The sequence below is a fragment of the Acomys minous genome, assembly GCF_964271855.1.
Source record: "Acomys minous genome assembly, chromosome: 3".
NCBI lineage: Eukaryota > Metazoa > Chordata > Mammalia > Rodentia > Muridae > Acomys > Acomys minous.
This window is the reverse complement of record NC_140485.1, coordinates 138,541,550-138,566,506: the sequence shown is the minus strand read 5'-3', so window position 1 is coordinate 138,566,506 and position 24,957 is coordinate 138,541,550. Positions and strand designations below refer to the sequence as shown.

General features: G+C 47.6%; 1 protein-coding gene across 1 annotated transcript in view; it reads left to right on the top strand.

The window, feature by feature from the left end:
- The window catches only part of SLC22A2 (solute carrier family 22 member 2), a 33,263-nt gene extending 12,067 nt beyond the window's left edge, over nucleotides 1-21,196 (top strand). Inside the window, exons 5-11 of the mRNA XM_084776820.1 lie at nucleotides 3,431-3,545; nucleotides 4,990-5,096; nucleotides 7,372-7,586; nucleotides 9,037-9,145; nucleotides 9,570-9,682; nucleotides 14,207-14,306; nucleotides 20,712-21,196. Of these exons, the coding sequence (XP_084632946.1) occupies nucleotides 3,431-3,545; nucleotides 4,990-5,096; nucleotides 7,372-7,586; nucleotides 9,037-9,145; nucleotides 9,570-9,682; nucleotides 14,207-14,306; nucleotides 20,712-20,778 (826 nt within the window). The 3' untranslated portion in view covers nucleotides 20,779-21,196. The remainder of the gene's footprint in view (nucleotides 1-3,430; nucleotides 3,546-4,989; nucleotides 5,097-7,371; nucleotides 7,587-9,036; nucleotides 9,146-9,569; nucleotides 9,683-14,206; nucleotides 14,307-20,711) is intronic.
- Nucleotides 21,197-24,957: the final 3,761 nt, after the last annotated feature.

Here is a 24,957-nt window from a genome sequence, read left to right as displayed (position 1 = left end):
TCATCACAGCAAGTACCCGCCCCCCCAAAAAAAAGGCTGACATGGCAATCCAGCTAGACCATACTGATAAACCTGAGTTACACAGGCTAGTAAAATATGCTCATCACTCCGTCATCTAAGCAGCAAGCTGGTTAGAGGGGCTCTCTAGGTGATGAGTTGAGCCTTGGATATGTCAAAGTTGAGATGCCAAAGGCAGGTCATGCACAGATATCCAGGACTCGAGGCATTTAAGGATCCAGAATTCAAGTACATTGCATGTACAGCTTGCTTGCGTGTGAACAGATGGACTTGCTCTTACAAGTGAATTGAGTTAGGAGATGAAGGACAGAGGACTAGAGATGCTGGGGTCAGAGAGAAGCCTGCGTGCTTTCCACATAAGTGCAAAGACCTGAGTTCAGACTCCCCAGTGCCCGTGTAAATGCTGGGTAGATGTGGCAGCCCATCTGTTGTGTCAGAGATTGAAAGGGAAAGTCAGGGGATCCCTAGAGCACAGCAGCTAGCTGGACTAGCCATATTGGCAAGTTCTGGGTTCAGCTGAAAGAGTCTGGCAAAGCAATGGAGGGTCTCCCAGCACCAGCCTCGGACCTCCACACACAGGCACAAGCCACATACACATATGCCCACACACATGCAAATACACATATACACGTGTGCAAAACAAAAGGAAGGAGATAAATCAGCGAGCTGGTACCACAGTAGAGAAAGGGAGCTTCAGGGCACATGTGAGGGAAGTGGCCCCAGGCAGGAGGTCTGGTCTCCCCTGGTACCTCCATCCGTTACTTCCCAGTCCTGGTGGGGCCTCCCCAACATCAGTAACCCGTGGCTGCATCTCTGTAGGTCAGATAGTATACCAGGCTCTGTGGTGGCTTCCTGTCCTAGGCACCCCCACAGTGAGGCCCCAGTGATTGCCCAAACTTCACTAGGCTCTGCCTTTTCCAGAGCAGTGAGCCACCAAGACGTCCAGCTCTTATGCCCGTGAGCCTAGCCCGTCTAGCTTCCAAGATGGCTGGCTGCCCACCCTCCCCACCCCACCCCCACCCCCTCCATTCAACCTGCCTTTGGCTGCTCTGGGCATTTCAAGACAAAGACCCTTGGGGAGTTGCCTTGGCTATTTGAGCCTTCTAGGTCAAGATACAGGGCCCTTGCTTAGAATAGCGCCCTAGGACTTTCAGGGCCTTCTTGAGCCATCTAGGGCAAGCTCAAACCGTTCAGTCCAGTTTCTGAATTCTGCCCACTGCCTGACCTGAGAAGCTTACCTTATTTGTTCAGCACAAATAAATGTATGTATGTATGTGTGTGTGTATATACATGTTTATATATAATATATTCATACAGCATGAACTAATAACATGTAATATATTATCTATAATATATAGATAGCTATACAATCATATAACAACCATGTATCACATAATATTTAATATATAATATATGTGTGTACATATCATATATATCATAAACATCCTTGCTTCCTTCCATGATGATTTCCAACTCCCACCTTTATTTGTTGACCTTAGCTCTCAGGCCCATGCCTCTTTGCCCCTCCTTGCCCCCTTTGCCCCCTCCTCACCCCTCCTCACCCCTCCTCGCCCCTCCTCGCCCCTCCTCGCCCCTCCTCACCCCTCCTCGCCCCTCCTCACCCCTCCTCACCCCTCCTCGCCCCTCCTCGCCCCTCCTCACCCCTCCTCGCCCCTCCTCGCCCCTCCTTGCCCCCTTTGCCCCCTCCTCACCCCTCCTCGCCCCTCCTCACCCCTCCTCGCCCCTCCTCACCCCTCCTTGCCCCTCCTCACCCCTCCTTGCCCCCTTTGCCCCCTCCTCACCCCTCCTTGCCCCTCCTCGCCCCTCCTTGCCCCTCCTCACCCCTCCTTGCCCCCTTTGCCCCCTCCTCACCCCTCCTCGCCCCTCCTCGCCCCTCCTCGCCCCTCCTCGCCCCTCCTCGCCCCTCCTCGCCCCTCCTTGCCCCTCCTCGCCCCTCCTTGCCCCTCCTCGCCCCTCCTTGCCCCCTTTGCCCCCTCCTCACCCCTCCTCGCCCCTCCTCACCCCTCCTCGCCCCTCCTCACCCCTCCTTGCCCCTCCTCACCCCTCCTTGCCCCCTTTGCCCCCTCCTCACCCCTCCTCGCCCCTCCTCACCCCTCCTCGCCCCTCCTCACCCCTCCTCGCCCCTCCTCACCCCTCCTCACGCCCCCTTTGCCCCCTCCTCACCCCTCCTCACCCCTCCTCGCCCCTCCTCGCCCCTCCTCGCCCCTCCTCGCCCCTCCTTGCCCCTCCTCGCCCCTCCTTGCCCCTCCTCACCCCTCCTTGCCCCTCCTCACCCCTCCTTGCCCCCTTTGCCCCCTCCTCACCCCTCCTCGCCCCTCCTTGCCCCTCCTCGCCCCTCCTTGCCCCTCCTCGCCCCTCCTTGCCCCTCCTCACCCCTCCTTGCCCCCTTTGCCCCCTCCTCACCCCTCCTCGCCCCTCCTCACCCCTCCTCACGCCCCCTTTGCCCCCTCCTCACCCCTCCTCGCCCCTCCTCACCCCTCCTCGCCCCTCCTCACCCCTCCTCGCCCCTCCTCACCCCTCCTCGCCCCTCCTCGCCCCTCCTCGCCCCTCCTCGCCCCTCCTCGCCCCTCCTCGCCCCTCCTCACCCCTCCTCACCCCTCCTCACCCCTCCTCGCCCCTCCTCGCCCCTCCTCACCCCTCCTCGCCCCTCCTCACCCCTCCTCACGCCCCCTTTGCCCCCTCCTCACCCCTCCTCACCCCTCCTCGCCCCTCCTCACCCCTCCTCACGCCCCCTTTGCCCCCTCCTCGCCCCTCCTCGCCCCTCCTCGCCCCTCCTCACCCCTCCTCGCCCCTCCTCGCCCCTCCTCGCCCCTCCTCGCCCCTCCTCGCCCCTCCTCGCCCCTCCTCGCCCCTCCTCACCCCTCCTCACGCCCCCTTTGCCCCCTCCTCACCCCTCCTCACCCCTCCTCGCCCCTCCTCACCCCTCCTCACGCCCCCTTTGCCCCCTCCTCGCCCCTCCTCGCCCCTCCTTGCCCCTCCTCGCCCCTCCTCACCCCTCCTCATTCCTCCCACCTCTTCATCCCTCCTCCCTCCCCCTTCTCACCCCTCCTTGCCCCCTCCTCATCCTTGTCACCCTCCTCATCCCTCCTCACCCCTCCTCCCCCTCCTCATGGTGACACAAGCTGCATGTTCAGCTGCACCCTGCTTTGCAGCTCACTTGCTGATGTTCAGGTTAGGAGCCTCTAAGGAGGAGGCCCGAAGGCTTCCTGGTCATGTGCTGACTTAAGTCAGCTCTCAAGGGAGGACAGAGCCTCAGGAGCCCTGCGCAGTATTCTTGGGCTCCTTGGTGGATCCAACTGAACCTCCCTGTGCAATACACTCACAGAAACGCAACTGTGCGCACTGGCGATGGCGAGGCAGCAAGGTACCCCTCCCCTGCCTTATACCCTAGGTGCATACCCGAATCTCCAAGATGGCTGATCTCCCAGAACAAAAATGCCAAAGCCATGAAGATAATTAAGCACATTGCTAAGAAAAATGGAAAATCAGTGCCAGTCTCTGTTCAGGTGAGTTGAGGCCTTGGGTGTCAAATGGGGGGGTGGGGGAGGATAGTGGGAAGGAAGGGTACAGAAAACATGCCACATGTGCTAACCATCGAAGGAGAGAGGCCCGGGGCCCATGCCCTTGCATTTTGGCCTCACTATACAAAAATACAATAGAGACTTGTGCTCCCTGGGAGACTAAACAGATAGCAAACATAGGACTCAAACATGAGCCAGATTTTTTTTTCCACAAATCCGAGAAGGAGCTGTTTCTATCTTGTGCAGCTCAGGGTTTCGCTGGCTGCTCTGCCTTGGTGGATGTTGTTCCGTTTCCTGCATGCCCGGGTCAGACTCTAGACCCACACAGCAGAGCTTAAACACAAAGATGTCACGGAGTTGTAAGCACTTTGGATATAGCCACTTGGTCTGCTTCAGATTTTCCTTTACTACCCTCTCCCCACTCTGAACTCAGGCCTCTTAGTCTGATGGGGCCAGAAAGGAGAAACGGATTGTATCAAAAGTTGTGTCAGGGGTTGGGGTGTAGGCCAGCTGACAGGGTGCTTGCCTAGGGTGCATGAAGGCCTGGGTTCGATTCCCAGCCCTGCGTGAAAGCTTTGTGTGTGCATGCCTGGTAACTGGGGTTGTGGAGATGGTGGAGGCAGGAGGCTCAGCAGCTGAAGTCATCCTTGGCTACAGTAGCGAGTCCAAGGCTAGCCCAGGCAGAGACTCTGTTTCAAAAGAAAAATAATTATGTCACAATAAAAGAAAATTATTTCTGAATGAGAATATAGCATGGATTAACTATAGTAAGATGCTGCTAGTTACATGACTTTTGAATTGAGAGACCCAGAGACTGGGGGCAAGAGTGTTAGACCTACGGTTGATGTCAATAACCCTCTTTGCTCACTCTCCCACCTTATTCATTAGGGCAAGGTCTCTCAATCAAGCCCAGAGCTCACTGATTAGGCCAGTCTTGCTAGCCAACTTGCTCTTGGAATTACAGGCTGGTAATCATACCCACCTAGCATTTAGATTGATTCTGGGGATCTGATCTCTAATCTTCATATTTGTTCGCCAAAGAGCTTTAACTGCTGCTCTTCTCCTCGGCTTCCTGGTATTTTATTCCTACAGAGCTGAAAGTGATGCTAGCACTGGCCTCAATATCTCAGGCCTGAGCTTCCTTCCTGTTCAGAGGGGTCCAGATGAGTCACTCAGGACCACAGAGCTGGGGCTCCATGGGACTCCAGCATACCTTACAAATCACATGCATGCATGGTCTAACTGCTCTAGGTCCCAGCTTCCCTGCTGTACAATGGAGTGAAAAACAGACCCGAGGGTAAAGAGTAAATAAGACAATGTGCTCTGTGGCCTGTGCCCATGATGGGTACTCCGCAGTAAGTGCAGCTGGTATTCTCTTGAGGACCCAAAGCCCCTTCTAACAGAAAACACCTTCTTCTTGTTCTCCTAGAGCCTGCGAGCAGATGAGGATGCTGGTGAGAAACTGAGCCCTTCCTTCCTTGACTTGGTCAGAACTCCTCAGATAAGGAAACACACTTTGATCTTGATGTATAATTGGTAAGGCATTCCTTTAACTTAAAATTCTTCTGTATTCATACAATTATAGTCACTCACATTAAAGAAAGGAAAAGCACATCCTCAAATTATCACCCCAAATTGGCATCAACAGAGGATGCTGAACCAGAGCTCACAGATAGCAGGTCTGGCTGATAACATTGTCTTCAAACAAATGTGAACCTTGGCTTGGGATAGGGAGAGAGTTTCCAACAATTTATGAAGTGGTCCGCGGCACACTTCTGATGTATTTTGTACTGTGTATCATATGAAGTGGCATTCTCTGATTGGCAATTATAAAAGTATCAGTTGATTCTGAAAAAAATATTGAGGATGCACTTGGTCCTGCAGCATCAAATACTCAATCAATATTTAATTATTTACATAAAAATAAATATGGAGTTGGTGAGATGGCTCAATGGTTGGAAGTACTTGTGGCTCTTGAGGAAGACCTGGGTTCAGTTTCCACATTTGTGGTTCACACTGTCTGTAACTCCAATTTCAAGAGACTGGTCGCTATCGTCTGGCCTCCATGGGCACCGGACCTCACACAGTACACTTACATGCAGGCAAAACACCACTACACGCAAACTGAACATAAATATTTTTCAAATAAGCATGCATATCCGTATCATTAATATACAAATTTGCTTTCATCTTAACAAATGGTAAAATTATATATAAACCAAAACCAAAGAATTGTTTTAAAATAAATTTCTTAATAATATCAGTAAAGGTTGGATTTCTATGCCTACTTTATATGCCTATATACTCAGAGTCTCATAAAAATTTCTTGGGTGAAAAGCAGTTAGGGGTATAAAAATATTTAAGGAGCTCTGGCCTGTGGCCCAGCAACCAGTAGGTTTGTTTGTTTGTTTGTTTGTTTGTTTGTTTTTAACTCTTCAAGTGGTTCTGATATAATCCAAATTGAGAAGCATTCGCATAGATTATTTGATCCTAAGTGCAGACCTCGACAGGTATACAAAGCTAGGGAGGAAAGGCTCCCCACCCCCTTTTTTCCTTGGAAGGGGAAACGAAACAAACAAGCAAACCACGCAGAGACATATGGATTAGACAGCACTGAGCCTGCAATGCAGGGACGGGGCTCCTCAGGAGTTGTGGGTATCAGTATGATGAACCCCATTCTGAGGAGGCTGTTCCCCCCCAGGGATCACTGACCCTCACACTACCTGCAGAAAGGCCTGTCCCCACTGGCAGAAGCCACACTTGTCACACTACTGTGTGGCACAGGCAGCTTTGACCTTTGGCCACATTCTCCTTTCCCTCTCTGAATACTGACTCTTGCCCGTCAGCCTCGGGTTTTCCATAATTTTCAGTCAACAGAATTAAAAAAAAAAAAACCTGCCAGAATGGCCCTTGTGATGACGGGACAGAGAAGAAACCATTGAAAAGGGAGGCCACATGCATTGTGTCTTCAGGTTCATGAAGTTTGAATTAAATAGTCAAGTCTTTGCCTCCAAAATGCTTTAGAAGACCACAAAGAGGCTAAAGGCGGCTGGGTAGGTTAAGTACCCATCGTGCAAGCATGGAGACATGATCCCCAGCATCATATAAGAAGCCGGGTTTAAAGGCATGCGCCTGTTATCCAAGTGCCAGGGAGGTGAAGTCAGAGGATCCCTGGGGCTTGATGGGCAGTCAGCCTGGACAATCAGGGCGCTCCAGGTTCAGTGAGGGACACTGGCTCAAAAGTGAGGTAGACAGAAATAGAGGGGAGTACATGACGTCAACTGCTAGCCTACACATATACCTTCACCACAGGAAAAACAACACACACACACACACACACACACACACACACACACACACATATAATATTACATTAAGTACACACAAAATATATAAATAACATTAAATTCATATAACACACACAAAGTATATAAATAACATTACATGAAATGCATAATGCATACACACACACACACACACACACACACACACACACACACACATATAAAATATAAGGAGAGAAATAACTGACAACCACGAGCCATGGTTATTCCCTAAATCGTTCCATCAGGACTCCTCAGCTTCTCCCTGGGCCAGTGAATGGGATGTCCCCCAACTGTTTCTGCTTCTCACGTCCCTCCAGCCACAGTAAAGCAGTGGGTATAAAAACAATGGCACAGATGGGCTGATAGAGAAAAAGGCCACAAGCAAAGGTCATCCACCACCAACTCTCCAACCTCCCCGAAGCCTCTCCTGACAGGAATGTGTGCATCCGGGGCTCCTCCTGACCTTGGCTCTCCTCTTTGCTCAGGTTCACGAGCTCTGTTCTCTACCAGGGCCTCATCATGCACATGGGCCTTGCAGGGGGCAACATCTACCTGGATTTCTTTTACTCCGCCCTGGTAGAATTTCCAGCTGCCTTCATCATCATCCTCACCATAGACCGGGTTGGTCGCCGCTATCCCTGGGCTGCGGCTAATATGGTAGCAGGAGCAGCCTGCCTAGCTTCGGTTTTTATCCCCGATGGTAAGTTCAGAGAGCAGGGGGTGTGAGGAGAGCAGGCCCAGCACAAGCCTCGCTCTAGAACATTCCAGCAACTCCCTTGACTGCTGTAAATGGGGGAAATGAGGGGGAAAATCCCATGCCATAAGCAACTATCTCGGGAGCAAAAGGCCATGGAACAGTCCTTTCAGCCACATGGAGTTTCGTTTGAAGCCAACATAGACCAGCAACCACTTACAATACGTCCACAGCATACTGGTTCTCTGGGATGGCCTCTATGATGGTACCCTGGCTTTGGAAACTGGTGTAACACTGCCACCTTCAAAAGCTGAGTTACAAGCCAGGCGGTGGTGGCGCACACCGTTAATCCCAGCACTTGGGAGGCAGAGGCAGGCAGATCACTGTGAGTTCAAGGCCAGCCTGGTCTACAAATCGAGTCCAGGACAGCCAAGGCTACATGGAGGATCCCTGTCTCGAGAAAAAAAAAAAACTGGGATGCAAATAACTTAGAGGTAGAATGGACTGCTCAGGATGGAGGGGGAAGGCCAAAGGGCAGAGGACTTTCAGGACAAGGAAACGCTGTGTGTGACATAATGGCAGGTACATGTGTCCAGACTCACTTAAGAGTAGCTGCTTGGGCCAGCGATGGACTTGGGGTGGCCATGGTTTATCGGTGCAGATTCATCAGCTACTATAGAAGGAACATTGGTAACAGAGGAGGCCGTATGCGTGCCGGTGGGGAAGCCAGGGGAAATCTTTACTTTCTTTAAGTTGCTATAAGCCTAAGCTACACTTTTTAAACTTACTTTAAAATGTCTTATGCATATGTATATTTTATGTGAGTGTGTATGTGGGTGTGTGCACATGGGTACATAACGGGGTATCTGATCCCATGGAACTGGAGTTGCAGGCAGTAGTGAGAAGCCTGCTGTGGGTACTGGGAGCCACACCTGGGTCTTTTGTAAGAGCAGCCAAGTGTTCTTAAGCAGAAAGCCATCTCTCCAGTTCCACAATTTTTTTAGAGAGACCGTTAGTCCTAGAAAGATGGCTCTGTGCATAAAGCACTTCATGTACAAGTATGAGGACCAGAATTCAGATGGCAGAACCCACATACATGCTGACAGGCATGGTAGGTAGAGTCCCAGCACTCGGGAGGCAAAGACATAAAGTTGGCTAGCCACACAGTCTGAATTGGCAACCTCCGGGTTCAAGTGAAAGGTCCCGCCTTGTTATATGAAACGTGGGTTGACTGAGAAAGTCACATGACATCAACCTCCAACGCACACACACACACACACATGCATGTGGGCACATGTGCACACAGAATGTTAAAGCTACATCTAAGGCTAGAGCACACAGATCTGCAGAGGTCGTTATATTTGTCTGTGGAGAACTGTGTTTGCTTCCCTGCCTCACTCTGCAATGTGGGGTTCGCCCTTGCAAGCCAACCCTGACTGCTGGGTTGTCCCCTCAGATCTACAGGGGCTGAAAATTGCCATCGCCTGCTTGGGTAGAATGGGCATCACCATGGCCTACGAGATGGTCTGCCTGGTCAACGCTGAGCTCTACCCAACATACATCAGGTGAGTGGGAACACTTGGGTTTCTGCAGGAGTAGGTAGGCGGGCAGCAGCAGCCAATGGCTCACACTCAGGCTTACAGGCTGACTAATGCCCAGAAGGCACAGGACTCAGGAGCAAGGTCACCATGCAGAGGGAGACCAGAGCAGCTGAGTGGGTCTATGAACACCACAGATATGGTATGGGTGTCAAGTGACAGACGGAAAAGGAGACATCACGTTCTGTCCAGTCTGAAGGCTTATAGCTAACCAAAGCAGGCCATGGGTGAGATTACGCCCACACATCGTTTCTGCACATTGAAATGAACAGAACTGGTGGTTTTCTGTTCTTAGACATTTAATGGTTTGGGGACGATGGGTGTCTGGGAAAGCAGTGGTGGGTAACTACTACAAGAGGTTAAAGTGGTACATTGGTTTTCGGTGACTTAGGAATCTTGGTGTCCTTGTCTGTTCCTCCATGTGTGACATCGGTGGCATCGTCACACCTTTCCTGGTCTTCCGTCTGACTGACATCTGGCTGGAGTTCCCACTGGTGGTATTTGGTGAGAAATGCCCATAGTTTTGTTTTTGTTTTTGTTTTTTCGAGCAGGGTTTCTTTGTGTTAGTCCTGGCTGTCCTGGACTCGCTTTGTAGACCAGGCTGGCCTCGAAATCACAGCAATCCACCTGCCTCTGCCTCCCAAGTGCTGGGATTAAAAGTGTGCACCACCACGCCTGGCTTCCCCAGAGGTTTAATTACTAGTGATCAGCAATATTATTAGTATCACTTTAATGCTCCCAAGTCAGTACTATGGGACTGATGCCTTAGAAACACAAATCAAAGGCAGGATGAAAAGAAAAGACATTTTGCTGAGGCACCCCCAACTCCCTCTCCAGTGGTGCCCATCTCTCTCAGGTCTGCCAAAGAAAGAACCTTCTGCCTCCATTCCCAACGCACTTTGACTTCAGTACTTCAAAGGCAGATGCTTACATTTTCAAAACCCAGACAGTATGGAACTTACAATTAATAAAATGTGTCAGCAAGGCAGAGGCCATGTGTTGATACTCACCTCACCCCTACCTTTCCCCACTAGAGTTCAGGATGAGGCAGGACACAGTCCCTTCTGCTACTGCCAAGGGGGCCAGGAGCTAAAAGGAGTTCACCCAGCTGCTTCCCTCCTTGCTAGTAGACAGCATGTGCCAGCCTCTATCAGATGCTGGTCACAAAATCTGAAAGCATCCCAGAGACCCTGGGCACCCCCTCCAGTCACTGCCCTCTGCCCCATTGTAGACTGTGGGGCAGCAGCTTGCCTACATGCACCCACAGGGATAAACGGATTCGGATCCAAACTCAGAGCCACCTGCTCGAGGCACCTGGAGCACCTTGGTAGACCACTTCAGTCTACTTTTTAGATCTACTTAGAGAGACTTTTAGACTTAATTCAAGCTACCCTTTTCCCAGGACACAGCACACTGACCTTTCCGCCGGACCTCATGGCAAATACAATCACTACTGCTCTCTTGGCACTACACGCTGCCCCCTACACTTTCCCTGGTTCCTTCCTTCCCTTGCCTTGTTCTCAAGGGGTTGGGCAGAGCAAAGTTTTCCGTGCTTCAAGACCTGCCAGGGAAAGTTTCAAGCTGTTGCTACAACTCTCCATCAAAACAGACCCAGTGAATTCCTCCATGGTCCATCGTACTAACGAGATGGACAGCACTGATAGCACGTGTGCTCTGAATGCCGAGATAACCAGAGTTAAGAGGCCTGCTGCCTGGAGGCACATGCCCCAGATACCTGACTCCCAAGTACTGGCTGAGGGGCCTGTCCCAGAGCCCCCCACCTCCTCAGGAAGTGACTATCATGCCCCAACTTCTCTCCAGGAGGAGTTAGAGGTGCCTGATCCTTGGTAGGTGATGGTGACTGGAGGGCTCAGCAGGACACTTCTGGACACCAAATAGGGGCTCCATGTTTCTGTAACCACCACTATTTAGCAGGTCTAAGAGAAGTCATGGCCTGTATGAAGTGATGTGGTCTCTTGCCCCACCTCACCCTCCCCTGGAGGACACAAAAGCTGTATTTCAAAGAGGGTCCCAAGGTTACCTCTGCAAGGGTTTTTTTTTTAATCATCTCCCTTTGCCTACCTTTAACCTGATGGCAGGAAGATAACTAAGATTCTTCTATTTCTTCTTCCTCTCCTCCTCCTCCTCCTTCCTTTACTCCTCCTCCTCTTCCTCCTCCTCCTTCTTCTTTTCTCTCTCTCTCTCTCCTCTCTCTGAAATGAGCTGTTTCATCTAAGAAGCCTAAAACTACTGGCTAAGAGCACACTGGAGGGGCCAGGGGGAGCTCAGTGGCACAGCATTTGCTTAGCATGGGTACAGCTTCAGTTCCATCCACAGAAGCAGGACAAAACAGATAACAATTACAGGGAAGGTGGGTAATGCCATCCTGGTTAGCAGGCCTGATCCTTGCACATGGAAAATGCTAAGCTTGTGGTCTGCTGCTCACTGGACCTTACCCTCTCAGAGACTCAGAGCTAGAGAGACATGGTGGGCCACTCCTGTGATCCCAGCACTTGGAGAAGCAGGCACAGGAGGATCTAGGCTACTGGGCCTCATTTCATTTCTGTTGCTGTGACAAAACACCCTGACAAAATGCAACATAGGGAAGAAAAAGGTTTATCCTACCTTACAATTCCAGGTCACAATCCACACTGTACAGGAGTCAAGCCAAGCAGCTGGTCGCATCATATCCACAGTCAGAAGCAGAGATAAATACATGCATGCTCGCTTGCTTAACGCTCACATGATTTTTCAACTCTCATACAACCAAGAGCCGCCTGCTTAGGGAATGGTACCACCAACAGTGGGCTGGGTCTTCCCATATCAAATATGTTAAGACAATCCCTCCCCCATAGACATGCCCACAGGCCCACCCAGTGTAGACAAGACTCTCAGAGACTAAGAGTCTCTTCCTTCATTCTAGGTTCTGTCAAGATGACAAAAAAGCTAAACATCACGGCTACATAGTGAAACCCTGTAAAGGGAAGAGCCTCTGCGCCAGCTGGAGTAGCTGGGTCTTGGTTTCATTTGCTACTCATTATGGTGCAGATCATCCTGAGAGGTTCAGAGAGTTAATTATTCTCAGCCATGACCGTAGTTCATACTGTGGGTCGGGCCTTATCCTGAGGACTTGGCAAGCATTTGTTCACCTCAGTCAGAACAAGCCTATGAGGTAGATCATGTCACTTGACAAAGGGCAGGAAGTCAGAACAATCTCAGGACTCCCCAGGCCCTCAGGCCGACCAGCCAGTTGTCAGAGTCGGACCCAGGCACTGAGTCCTGGGCTTATGCTTGAGCTCAACGCACTATGGATCCATCTCTGCTGTTTCTAATGAGTTCTTTGAAACCCCAAACTAATGAAGAACTGGCACCCCATTTCCCAGAAAAAAAAATCAAAGCACACCTCTTAAAGTATATATTCCCAGTATGAACTTAAAGAAGCCAAAAATATTAATGTGGTTATTTAAAAGTATAACTAGAGAACTAAAGCAAAGAGAAGAAAAGAATCCAAGGGCCACGTTCTACCCCTGAGTTGGGCCTGCATTAGTTTTCAGTACTGGGGATTGACCTAGGACCTCACATGTGTTAAGCAAGCTCCACCCAGGGGGGTTTAAGACTGTTCTAGATTCCTTTCTGTTACTTGTGATTTTTTAAAAGCAGCTTAGAGAAGGAAAGGGCTTGCTTGCCTTATACTTACAGGTCACAGTCCATCACTGAGGGAATTCAAGACAGCAACTGCAAAGACAGGAACCACAGAGGAACCCCGCTTCCTGGCTCACTCTCTGGCTCACTCTGCTACCTTAGCTCAGGCCCACCTGCTTAGGAATGATGCCGCCCACAGTGGGCTGGGCCCTCCTACATTAATCATCAGTCAAGAAAATCTCTCACGGAGGAGGCCACAGGCCACTCTAATCTGGGCAATTACTCAAATGAGGTTCCCACTTCCCAAGTGACTCTAGGTTGTTCCAAGTTTACAATAAAAACTACCCAAGGGGGCAGAGTGACTGCTTAGTGGTTAGGGGCACTGGATGCTCTTGCAGAGGACTCAGGTTTGGTTCCCAGCAGCCACAAAGCCACTAACAACTGTCCAGAGGGTCCAGTGCCTCCTTCCTGCCTCATCACCACTGTACCATGTGGTACACAGACATACGTGCAAACAAAACACCCATATATGAAATGCTTAACTTTTTAAAATTAAACAGCACAGAGACAGCACCTCATTGTGTAGATCATGCTGCCCTTAAATTCACAATCCTCCCACCTTACTCTCCCAAATCCTAGGATTACAGGTGAGTGTCACTGTACTCATAGCTCTGAGCATCTGACCTTGAATTAAATGGCCTCATTATTGCTTGTTATGGTTATATATTTAGTAATACACAATGCATTGTCATTTTATTAAAAGGACTTAATGGCATTCATTGAATGAGTGAGTTTGTGTGTGTGTGTGTGTGTGTGTGTGTGTGTGTGTGTATGTGTGTACACGCACACACACACCATGGTGTGACATGTGGAGTTCACTTCTCTCCTTCCACCATGTGGATAAGTCCCAGGGGTCTGAACTCAGGTCATCAAGTTTAACAAAGAGCACCTTTGGCCCCACTGAGATTTCTTCCCAGCCTTGATGCTGTTACTCTTGTTTGCTAGCAATGGTCCAAGTTTCTGACCTGTTCCCAATGCTAATTGCTTTAAATTGGCAGAGTTATATTCTTCATATGGTTAGGGTTTTTTTTTTCAGAGTTATTTTCTAACTCTGAAATGTCTTAACACTGTGGCAATGTCCCATAGCCTAGAATAACCTTGACTCAAAATGTTAAGTATTTCATTTCCCTAAAAGGAATTGTAACTCAATGGTGTTTGGCATTGGGTACGTTATTTATGATGGAAAATAGGGTGTTGAAATGTGGCAAAGGGTCTATAAATAAGAATGGGAAAACATACCCCCCAAAAGAGAGGGGGAAACAAGGGGAGCCCTAATTATAGCGAATGCCTTTCTGGTGCTTGATGTGATTCTCATCTGTGTCTTAGCTGTGGTTGGCCTTGTCGCTGGGGCTCTCGTGCTGTTGCTACCTGAGACCAAGGGGAAGGCTCTGCCTGAGACCATTGACGACGCGGAGAACATGCAGAGGTGGGAACCCAGCCTCCCTTGAGTGAACTCCTCCCTAGATGGTTAGCGACAATTCTGGATCCAACTGTGGAGAGAGATTAGGTTGAATCCATATCTCATAGCATGGGATCGAGGCAGACTATACCAAAGCATTAAACACCAAAAAGAGACCAAAAAAAAAAAAAAAATAGTGGAAACTCCACAGGAGGATTGGTTATAACATACCTTCATAATGGGCAAGGTCTGTCTAAATGTGAAAAAAAAAAATTCCAGGAGCCTTTAGGAGAAAAATTAGTCTTTCTGCATTCACCGCAAAAAATGAAAGTTGGATTGAAACACTGTCATCACTGGTAAATGTAGACAAAGTGTTTAGAGGTATACAAAGGGCTGGCTCTCTGAGTGTACATGGAGCACTCTAACAAAACCACAGGAGCCAGACCGTGGTGGTGCAGGCCTTTCATCCAGCGCTCCAGGGGCAGAGGAGGGTACATCGCTTTGTGCTCAAGACCAGCCTGTTGTACAGAGTGAGTTCAAGGAACCCCTCTACACAGAGAAACCCCTCTTGAAAGAAACAAAAAACATGAGAACTTCTGCCCAAAAGCAACAGACAGGAAGAGGCTGGTGCCACTGACTCAGCAGAGAGGAACGTAAAATTGCTCACACATACCTGAATGTAAGTCTCTTCTCCTTCACAACCAGAAGAATGAGGACTGGCCCGGAACTAGCATTTCCCTTCAGTGGAGAATCCAGTTGAATAAATTATTATATGCCATACAGCAAAGCATTTATAGCCACTAAAAAGAATAAAACAGCTTTATATCAACTGATAAGAAAAGTTCTCAAAAATACACTGCTATTAGAAAGAAAATGTGGGGACCAAATGGATACCATTTTGTACCAGGCTTCCTCCATCTTGTCCCCAGGGTTAACTCCCCCTTCTCCCAAGTTCTCAAAACATCTACAAAGCCCACCTAGTAACAGCTCCCAGAAATATGCACCTGAGGCTAGCCTGTCGGGTGCAAGTGGAGCAAGGCCACAATGTCAAATAGATAAAAATCTCCCCTTGTGGCTTAGCACAATCCCCCAAACCCCCTACCTCAACCAGCTTTAAGGCCAACTTTCCTCTAACCCCTTACCCAATCATGTAACTCCAAGGCTTGGAAAGTCCTGCTTGCGGTTTTTGCCTTTATAAACCCTGGACCCCAAGGAGACGAGGTGATACCTTCCTCCAGTTACTAGGGAACTATCAGTCCAAGCTCCGGCGCTTGTTCAATAAAAGACCCTGTGTGAATTGCATCCAGCCAGTCTCTGGTGGTCTTGGGGGTCTCATGACTTGGGCATGACAAAAACAAGGCATAGAAAAGTATTCACTCTACCATTTGGGTCAATACAATATAAATACATAGACAAACAAATATAAAATAGTATTGAAAATAAAATGACAAGAGTATAGAAATATTCAAGTAATCTCCCTTATCTGTGCTTTTTATTTCCATTCTTTCAATAACCTGGGGTCCCTCGGCTTCCGTTGCAGTTTGGAAATATTAAATGGAAAATTCCAAAAAGAAGAAATTCATATCTATATATGGTTTTATGTTGTTTGATTATCTGACTGCCATTATAAAAACTTGCATGTTTATCTCTGTCACACTCATGACATCAATCTTTCCTTTGCCTGGTGCGTCCACATTGTATATGCTACCCACCCATTAGACCCTTCACTGACATCTCAGTTACCTTTAGACTGCCAAGATATCACTGTGCTTGTGTTCACACAGCAACTATTTCACTTGCTCATGAGCCCGAGTGATGCTAGCAGCTCAGACATGCTGAAGAGAAACTTTATGCGAAGGGCTTATTTGGATATAGAGGCAAAAGTTATCAATTTAATAAAGCAGAGAGCACAGGCCTCAACTGAGCCAATTGTCACGCACAAGCAGCCATGGGACACAGTTCTTTTTCTGAACACATGATCCTTTCTTCCATTTTATTATTATTTTTTTATTTACTTTACATCCCAATTGCATCTTCCCATCCCTTCTCTTCTCCCTGTCCCTCCCTCTCACCTCCCCCTCCCATCCTCCCATCCTCCCATCCTCCCTTTCTCCTCAGATCATTTCTGAAGTGAAAAATGTCATATAAGTTAAGCTTCCAGAATCTGTGATTAAAAACCAGATGTTTCCTCTTCTTGGCAATTTGTGGGAGCTCCTGGATGATGCTTCTACTCTTCGGAGAGGAAGCCTTTTGTGATAGACCACAGCCCCCCATTTCCTATTGTTCTGGGCCTGGACCACTTCTATTACTGCCTGGTTCTCGTGATTATTTGCATTTGAAGCGCCTAAGCTAAAGCAGCCTGTCCCGCCTGAAGGCATCTTCTTACGCATGGTATCCTCGCCACTGGAGGACAGAGACTCCATCCTGAACATAGTCACAGTCCTAGAGCTGTCACATACTAGCAGAGTAAGTCCCAGAGTCCTGCTATATACTAGTCAAAGTCCTTCAGGCTTTTCCTCAGCTGCTACCAGTGGCAGGCAGCAAAGTTTCTAAGTCTACCTAGTTACAAACACAGCCTGCCTGACCTGTCTGCGCCTCGTCTTCTACGCCTGCCTCTTTCTGTAAATGATGTGGGGCAGCAAACGTGTTTTAGGTCTCTCAGCTAGTGCTTTCCAATGCATGCCTCATCAAACTCTCGTGACAGCCCTACAAAATGGGTCTTACCCTTAACCCCATTGAACTGAAAAGAACACAGACACAGACATAGACAACTTTGTCACATAATCAGTTAGGGACAAAGCTATGGTGCCATTTGTGCCAGCCATAGGCTCCCCTTATCCTAAGAGGGTTGCTCACACCCAGGACAAAGCAGCTCCACATGTGTGCAGTGCTAGGCATTCGGGCAGTGTCAGTCAGCTTGCCTGCTGATGTTCTTGGTGCTTCTGTTGTAGAGGTTGCTTTGGTGTTTCTCACATTGTGCTGTTTGTTCTTGCAGCGGTTGGTGCTGCTCCCATAGCGGTTACATGTTACAGTTGACACAGCTGCCATTGTTAATGCTGCTGTTGTTGATACTGTTGTTGCGGCCACTGTTGCTGCTGGTCTTAATGCCTCTATTACTGTTGCTGCTATAGACAGTGATACCACTGCTGCTGTTGCTCCTATTACTGCTGAAGCTGACTGCCATTGTTACTGATATTCTTGTTGCTAAGGTTACTGTTGCTATTGCTCTTGCTGATATTGTTACTGATCTGTGTCATTGCTGCAGCTGCAGCAGCTAGGGGTATTGTTACTACTGCTCCTATTGTTACTGATGCTATTGTTGTTCCTGCTGTTGTTGATGTTATTGTTGGCACTACTTCTGCTGTTGATGATGATGTTGTCTTCATTGCTGGTGCTGATACAGCTATTGTTTTTGTTACTGCAATTGTTACTGCTGTGATTAAGGTTGCTGTTGCTGCTGCCGTTGGTGTTATTATTGCTACTGCTACTGCTGCTACTGTTGCTGCTGTTGCTGTTCTGCTGTTGCTGTTGTTACTATGACTAGTTTAAATGCAGCTACCACTATTTGTGATACTATCATTGCTGCTATTATTGATGCTACAGATACTATTGTTACTGATGCTAATGCAGCTATTTCTTTTTGCTATTTTTGGTGAGAATGCTGTTGCTGCAGCTGTTGGTTTTATTGTTGCAGCTGCTGTTGCTCTTATTGTTATTGCTGCCAGTGTTGATGTTATTGTTGCTGTTGCTAATGCAGCTAGTGCTCTAATTATTGCTAGTGTTGCTGCTGCTGCTATTGATGATGTTATCATTGCTTCTGCTGCTGTTATAGCTGTTGTTACTTCTACTCCTGTTGTAACCAAGTTATTGTTGCCACTGCTGCTGCTGTTATTGCTTCTGGTGCTAATGCAACAGTAACTGGTATTGCTGCTGTTGCTGAAAATAATGCTGTTTCTGCTGAGACTTGTTTGTACTGTTGTTATTGTTGTTAGTGCTGTTTTTTATGCTGATGTTGTTGCTGCTGCTGCTAATGCTGCTACTACTGCTGTGGCTGTTGTTGTAGTTACTCTTGCTGCTACTGTTGCTGTTACTTCTGTTTCTGTTACTGTTACACTTGCTATTGTTGTTCTTACTGTTGCTACTGTTGCTAGTTACCATTGCTGTTGCTGCTGTTGCTGTTGCTACTCTTGCTGTTGTTGCTGTTACCGCTGTTATTGTTGCTATTCTTGCTGCTGTTGGTTGCTGTTGTTACTGTTGCTGCTATTATTGTTGCTATTCTTGTTGCTGTTGCTGTTGTTACTGCTGCTGATGTTGCTCTTGCTGTTGCTGCTGTTACTTTTGCTGCTGTTACTGTTTCTGCTGTTAATGTTGATATTGCTGCTGTTCCTGTTGCTGTTCCTGTTATTGTTGCTGTTGCTGCTGTTGTTGCTGCTGTTGCTGTTGCTGTTCTTACTGTTGCTATTGCTGTTGTTACTGTTGCTCTTGCTATTGCTGCTGTTAGTTACTGTTTCTGCTGTTAATGTTGCTGTTGCTGCTGTTACTGTTGCTGTTACTGTTGGTGTTCCTGTTATTGTTGCTGTTGCTGCTGTTACTGTTGCTGTTCTTACTGTTGCTGTTGCTGCTGTTACTGTTGCTGCTCTTGTTGTTCCTGTTACTGTTGCTGCTGTTACTGTTACTGTTGTTGCTTCTGTTACTGTTGCTGTTGTTACTGTTGTTGTTGCTGCTGTTATTGTTACTGTTGTTAATATTACTGTTGCTATTGCTACCATTACTGTTGCTGTTGCTGCTGTTACTGTTACTATTGCTGCTATGACTGTTACTGTTCCTGTTGCTGCTATTACTATTGCTGTTGTTACTGTTGCTCCTGTTACTGTTCCTGTTGCTGCTGTCACTGTTCCTGTTGCTGCTTTTACTGTTGCTACTGTTCCTGTTGCTGCTGTTCCTGTTGCTGTTGTTACTGTTGCTGTTGCTTCTTTTGCTGTTGCTGTTGTTGCTGTTACTATTGTTGCTTTTATTGTTACTGTTTCTGTTGTTACTGTTACTGTTGCTGCTCTTATTGTTGCTTTTGCTGTTATCACTGTCACAGTTGCTGCAGCTGCTATTCGTGCTATTACTTTTATTATTGATGCAGTTACTGTTGTTGCTGCTGCAGTTGCTATTGTTGCTGTTGCTGTTACTGTTGCTGCTCTTATTGTTGTTGAAGTTACTGTTACTGCTGTTGATTTTGCTGCTGTCACAGTTGCTGTTGTTTCTATTACTGTTACTACTGATGCAGTTACTATTGCTACTACTGATGTTGCTGTTGTTGCAGTTACTATTGTTTTTTTCTGCTGTCACTGTTGCTGTTACTGTGGCTGTTGCTACAGTTATTGTTGTTGCTGCTGTTACTGTAGCATTTGCTATTATTGTTATTGTTGCAACCCCTCCTGTTATTGTTTTTAGTATTGCTGCTGCTGTTATTATCAGTATTAGCACTGTCATCAATGCAGTGATTGTTGCTACTGTTACTACCATTGTTGTCCATGGTGTAGCTGACACTGCTGCTCTCAGTGCTGTTATTATTGCCACTGTTGACATTAGTACTGCTCTCAATGTTGTTGTCATCCTTATTATTGCTGTTGAGGCTGGTACTGCCACTGACATTGTTGCTGCTGTTGACACTGGTACTGTTGCTGATACTGCTGCTGCTTCTGCCATTCACGCTCCTATCACCATTGCTGATGCTGGCACTGATGCTCTGTTGTTGGACATGGAGACTCTGGGAGCTGAGTAGGTTTGATTGTTTCTCTGCTTGGAGCCTGAGAGGCCTATAGCCCTGCTGGGTGAATTGATGAGATTCTGTTATCTGCATCTCAAATTTGACTGGTACAGAAACTGAGACCATGTGGGGAAATGGAGGGTGAATTTGGAGAGCTGGGGCAGCCCAAACCTGATTCAGCACAAACAGGAACATGTGCAAAGGGCAGGACTGGGAGCAGCTCAGGAAGGAGAGTAGCTCTCCTCCAAAGACTATCAGGATATCCACATCTTCATAGAGGAGATACTCAGAAAGATGAGCAATGTCCTAATCACAGCCTTAACTCACAAGTAGGGGAAAAAAAACGGTGAAAAGAATCTCTTAAATTCTGTGTTAGAACTGATCCAAATATCATTAGATTTAGACTTATTTGTGCAGAGTTATATTTAATCCTCAGCTACATTCTCCATTATGGAGGAAGGTGAAACACTGGGGAAGGAACTTAGGAACATCCTGTTCTGTGAGTTATTCACTAAACTCTACCCATTTTCTTCATGAAAATCATCACTCTGAAGACATCGCAAAAGTGATCTTGGACAAAGCCTGTACTGAAGTTTTATTTCATTTATTTATTACCCATTTGACGGCTCCTCTTGACTTCTTTCTCACCAGTCTAATTTGATTTCCTATTGCAGGCCGAGAAAAAAGAAAGAAAAGAGAATTTATCTCCAAGTCAAGAAAGCAGACCTTCAGCTAAGCTGAAGAGGAAAAGCGAGTGCTGTGGAAGCTGGCTTTGCTCACTCTGAGGCCAGAGGCAGAGCTCCCCTCCCCTCTCAACCTATACAACCTAAGTGCTCTTCCCCATGAACTCTATCAGCAGGGAGCTGTAGCCCACACTGTTTGTTGCACTGATGTGTCAAACTCTACCTTCCAGCCAGGGTCTCCCACCTCACTATGCTCTCAACACTCCCAGGAAACGGCCATTGCTTTACTGGATTTGTCTTTTCATCTTTATATTTCTTTATTTGGTGTCTTTCTCCATCACAAAATCAAGCCAAAATATACAAGGGGGCTGTGGGCCAGGACAACCAAATATTTTTTTTTAATCTGAATAAAGACAAACCTGAGAGAAGAAATTGTATTTTTTAAGAAATAAAAAACTCAAAGTATACATCACCGAGTACCTGGAGTGAAGCCTTTCAGTATCATAAGTGTGATGGAATTTCAAATATGGTGTTTTCTATGTGAATCACACTTGAAAAGAACTCCAAACAAAAGAATGAGAATGCAAGCTGAGCCACCACCAAGCCTGCCTATATTTAGCAGATAAGTACAAGGGCATGCTTTCTGTGACCATGCAGTGAGGAGCATTCCTGTCATTACTGAATCAGTCACGATAACTTTTCAGTGTGGTAAAACTTTTCTCAAAATCTTAATGGGTCTTAAAAGTGGCATTAGTATCTCACCAAAGTAATGTAATAGATGTTTTTTCAAAGGATAAATACTAGGCCTCAGGAGATGCCTGAGTCAGTAAAGATGCTTAGCTTGCAAGCATGAAGCATTTAGCTTAATCCCCAGGCCATGTGAGAAAGGGACCAGGAGGAGGAGGGGGAAGATGGGGGAAGGGGGAAGGAAGGGGGTGCTGAACTCTTGTCATCTCAGCTGGGGAGGGGGAGACAGGCAAGTCCTTGGGGCTCACCAGTCAACCAGCCAAGCTTACTTGGCAAATTGCAAGTCTATAAGAGACACCGGCAAACGAAAGAAAAACAAATACAAAGGGGCTGAGCGGATTGATCAGAGGTTAAGGGCACTGGCTGATCTTGTAAAGACTCCGGTTTGATCTCCTCCCCCCCCCCTTACCCATGGCTACTCACAACCATCTCTAACTTCTGGCCCTGGAGATCTGATGGCCTCTTTTGGCCTCCACAGGCACAAGGAATGCACTGTGTACATAGATACACAAGGAAGCAAAATACCTGTGCACATAAAGTAACTTCTGGAACATTTAATCACAAAAATGATAACATAGAAATAGCCAGTTACAACTGGGTGGTGGTGGCACATGCCTTTAATCCCAGTACTTGGGAGGCAGAGGCAGGTGGATCTTCATGAGTTCAAGGCCAGCCTGGTCTACAAGTGAGTCCAGGACAGGCAAGCCACACAGAGAATCCCTGTCTGGAAAAAAACTAAAAAAAAAAAAAAAAGAAAGAAAGAAAGAAAAAAGAAATAGTCAGTTACAAAATGGAAATACAAATTAAAACTGAAATGACATATTTACTTATCAAATTAATAAAATAACACTGTGACCAAGAACAAAAAAAAAACAAAAAAACCTTACAGAATAAAGACTTTCTGCTTTCCTTGAGTTCAGGACGCCAGGTCACGGTCCATCACTGGAGGGAGGTCAAAAGGTGAAGAACCTAACAGCTAGTCATGTGCACCACGACAGAAAGACCCTGAGAGAAGCTTGCACCTTATGTGTCCACAGTCAACTACACATTTCTATTGATTTACACCTACTTAGTGTTTTAAGGACATTTCAGTTATTAAAGTTGTCACAAAAGCAGAACTCGTTCTTACACGCATGTAAGAGCCACTTACAGGACCATCAGGTCAGGTGGTTTCATTACCAAACATGGGAGAGAAACTGATTCTGGAGTGAATGCAGATGTCTCTTGGGCAGCCTGGAGGTGGAAAGAGAACTGTCATGTGGCTGCCTGACTAGGAGATACCGCCTCACCCGCTGACTTTACAGAAGAGTCATCCCTGGGGCAGTGAAGTCCAAGCTGGCGGGGTGTGGGTTTCTCTAAACCCAGTGCCAATATCGTAAGCAAAACCGAGTTGATCCGCCATGCCTCAGCGATGATGATGATGATGATGATGACGTATCCAAACCTGTTTCCCTTGGCTCAGTTAGTAGGCCTGAACAAAGACCCCTGATCCCCAAGGACTTTGAAACAACTCGTGTCAGCCCGAGAGACCTCCATTGACCCTGGCAGCTTCCTTCCACTGAGGCCACTAGATTGATGGGTCTTGTGCTTACCTGGACCTTCAGATCTCTTGCCATGTTCCCTCAAGGCAGAAATATGGATTATAAGATCATGCCCATGACCAACATTGCTCCAGCTGGGTAGCCTTTAGCCTTGGGTGGTAGCCATATCCCTTCTTTTTATCCTTTCCCTGATGTGTCTGGGACGTGACAAATCATTCACCAGAGGGCTTTCTCGCCAGCACATCTTCCTGCAAGCTCTGGGCCTCAAAAGACTGACATGTCTACTGCTGGCTGCAGCTGCCCTGTCTTGGCCACCTCTCCTCTTGCCTCATCCCCACCTGCCCCAGATAATCCGTGGCTTTTCCCTGGGACACCAACCAAGCTCCCTTTGGGTCCTCATCAAGAAATTCACAACCTATGACCTAGAGTCTGAGGACACTGCTGTGAGTGATGTGTGGACCTGGAGGACACTGCTGTGAGTGACATGTGGACCTGGAGGGCACTGCTGTGAGTGACGTGCAGGGTGAGGTCACTGACCATCTAAGTGAACACAGCTGTGATATGGAAACTAGTGGTCACTATACAGAGTTCGAGGGCTTTACGTTTTCTCTGGCTCCTGTGCCTAGAGACTCCTAAAAAGCAATAGGTATCTAACACCAGGGCTTCATTTTGTTTTGCTTTGCTTTTGAAGCCCAGGCTGGCCCTGGATGTACTATGTAGCTGAGGATGGCTGTGAACTCCTGATCCTCCCGCCTCTGCCTCCTCAGTGCTGGGATTACAAGCATGTGCCACCACATTTGGTTTATGAGCCCCAAAGCTTGGTACATGCTAGGCAAGCAGCCTACCAACTGAGCCTCAGCCCCAGCGCCCTCCTAAAGGTTTCCTAGGGAGAACATTTCCACCTTAGAAGTTCGCTGCCAATGGGAACAGCGTTTCCTTGCCTGTGTATATTGGTAAGAAGATTCTGAGGAAACCTGCGATTGAATTTTGCTTGTCTGTTTTCTGAGTTCCCTCCCATCCCCAGAAAGGTTACAAACACCCAAAACTAGATGTTCAGTGACTACACATCAGCCTTGGGAGACTAGGAAAAGTGAACCAGAATCCTCAATGCCCAGGTCTCACAGTCTCAGGGACCAGCCACCCCAGCCCAGCAGGATGCTATGTGCTTGCGCAATGCTATTGTAACACTAAACCACAACGGCGGTCCAGGGTATGGACCCTGTTGAGTTTCCCTACAGGCTAATCCTTGCTATTAAATAATAATGCTGCATCATACTGGGTACTGAGACAAGATGGACTATTTAGGTACAGAGCTTGTCTCCACTGGAGACAGAGACAGGAAATCATTGCAAGCAAGCAGATAACACAGTGTGATCAAAACTCCCTGGGTGGAGGATAAAGGGTCCAGGATTCACAGTCACAGCTGGGTTCTGCCTGCAGAGCCAGGACAAGGCTCCACAGAAAGCAGACACTTAGCTAAAAATTCTTGGGATTTTCCAGCAAGGCACACTAGGACCCAAGCTTCCATCTGCAGATCTTTGGAGCACATTCTCAAAGCCACGTCCAACCCACAGCACCAGTGTTTCCTCGCATTTCAGAAACAATGAGTCACACCTATTTTACTTATCACTATATGTGACCTAAGCGTTCTCCTATCTTGGTCAGATTCCCTACGAATCTTGTCTGTTCTATTATTCTGATGCATCAGCACGTGGATGCTGCCTCTTGACTTTTCAGTGTCTCCCACATTTGTGATTTCACCCCCTCTCCACCTGACCTTATTACTTTGTGACATTTCTGTTTTTACTCATCAATCTCACTAGGGTTCTGTCTGGTTCGTTACCCTCTCAGGATTCAACTCCTGCCTTTTCTTTGCATCTTTGTCTTGCACTTTATCCTTTCCTGTGCTTCATCTCTGTTTTTCTTGTTTTATGGTTCATTCCCATTTC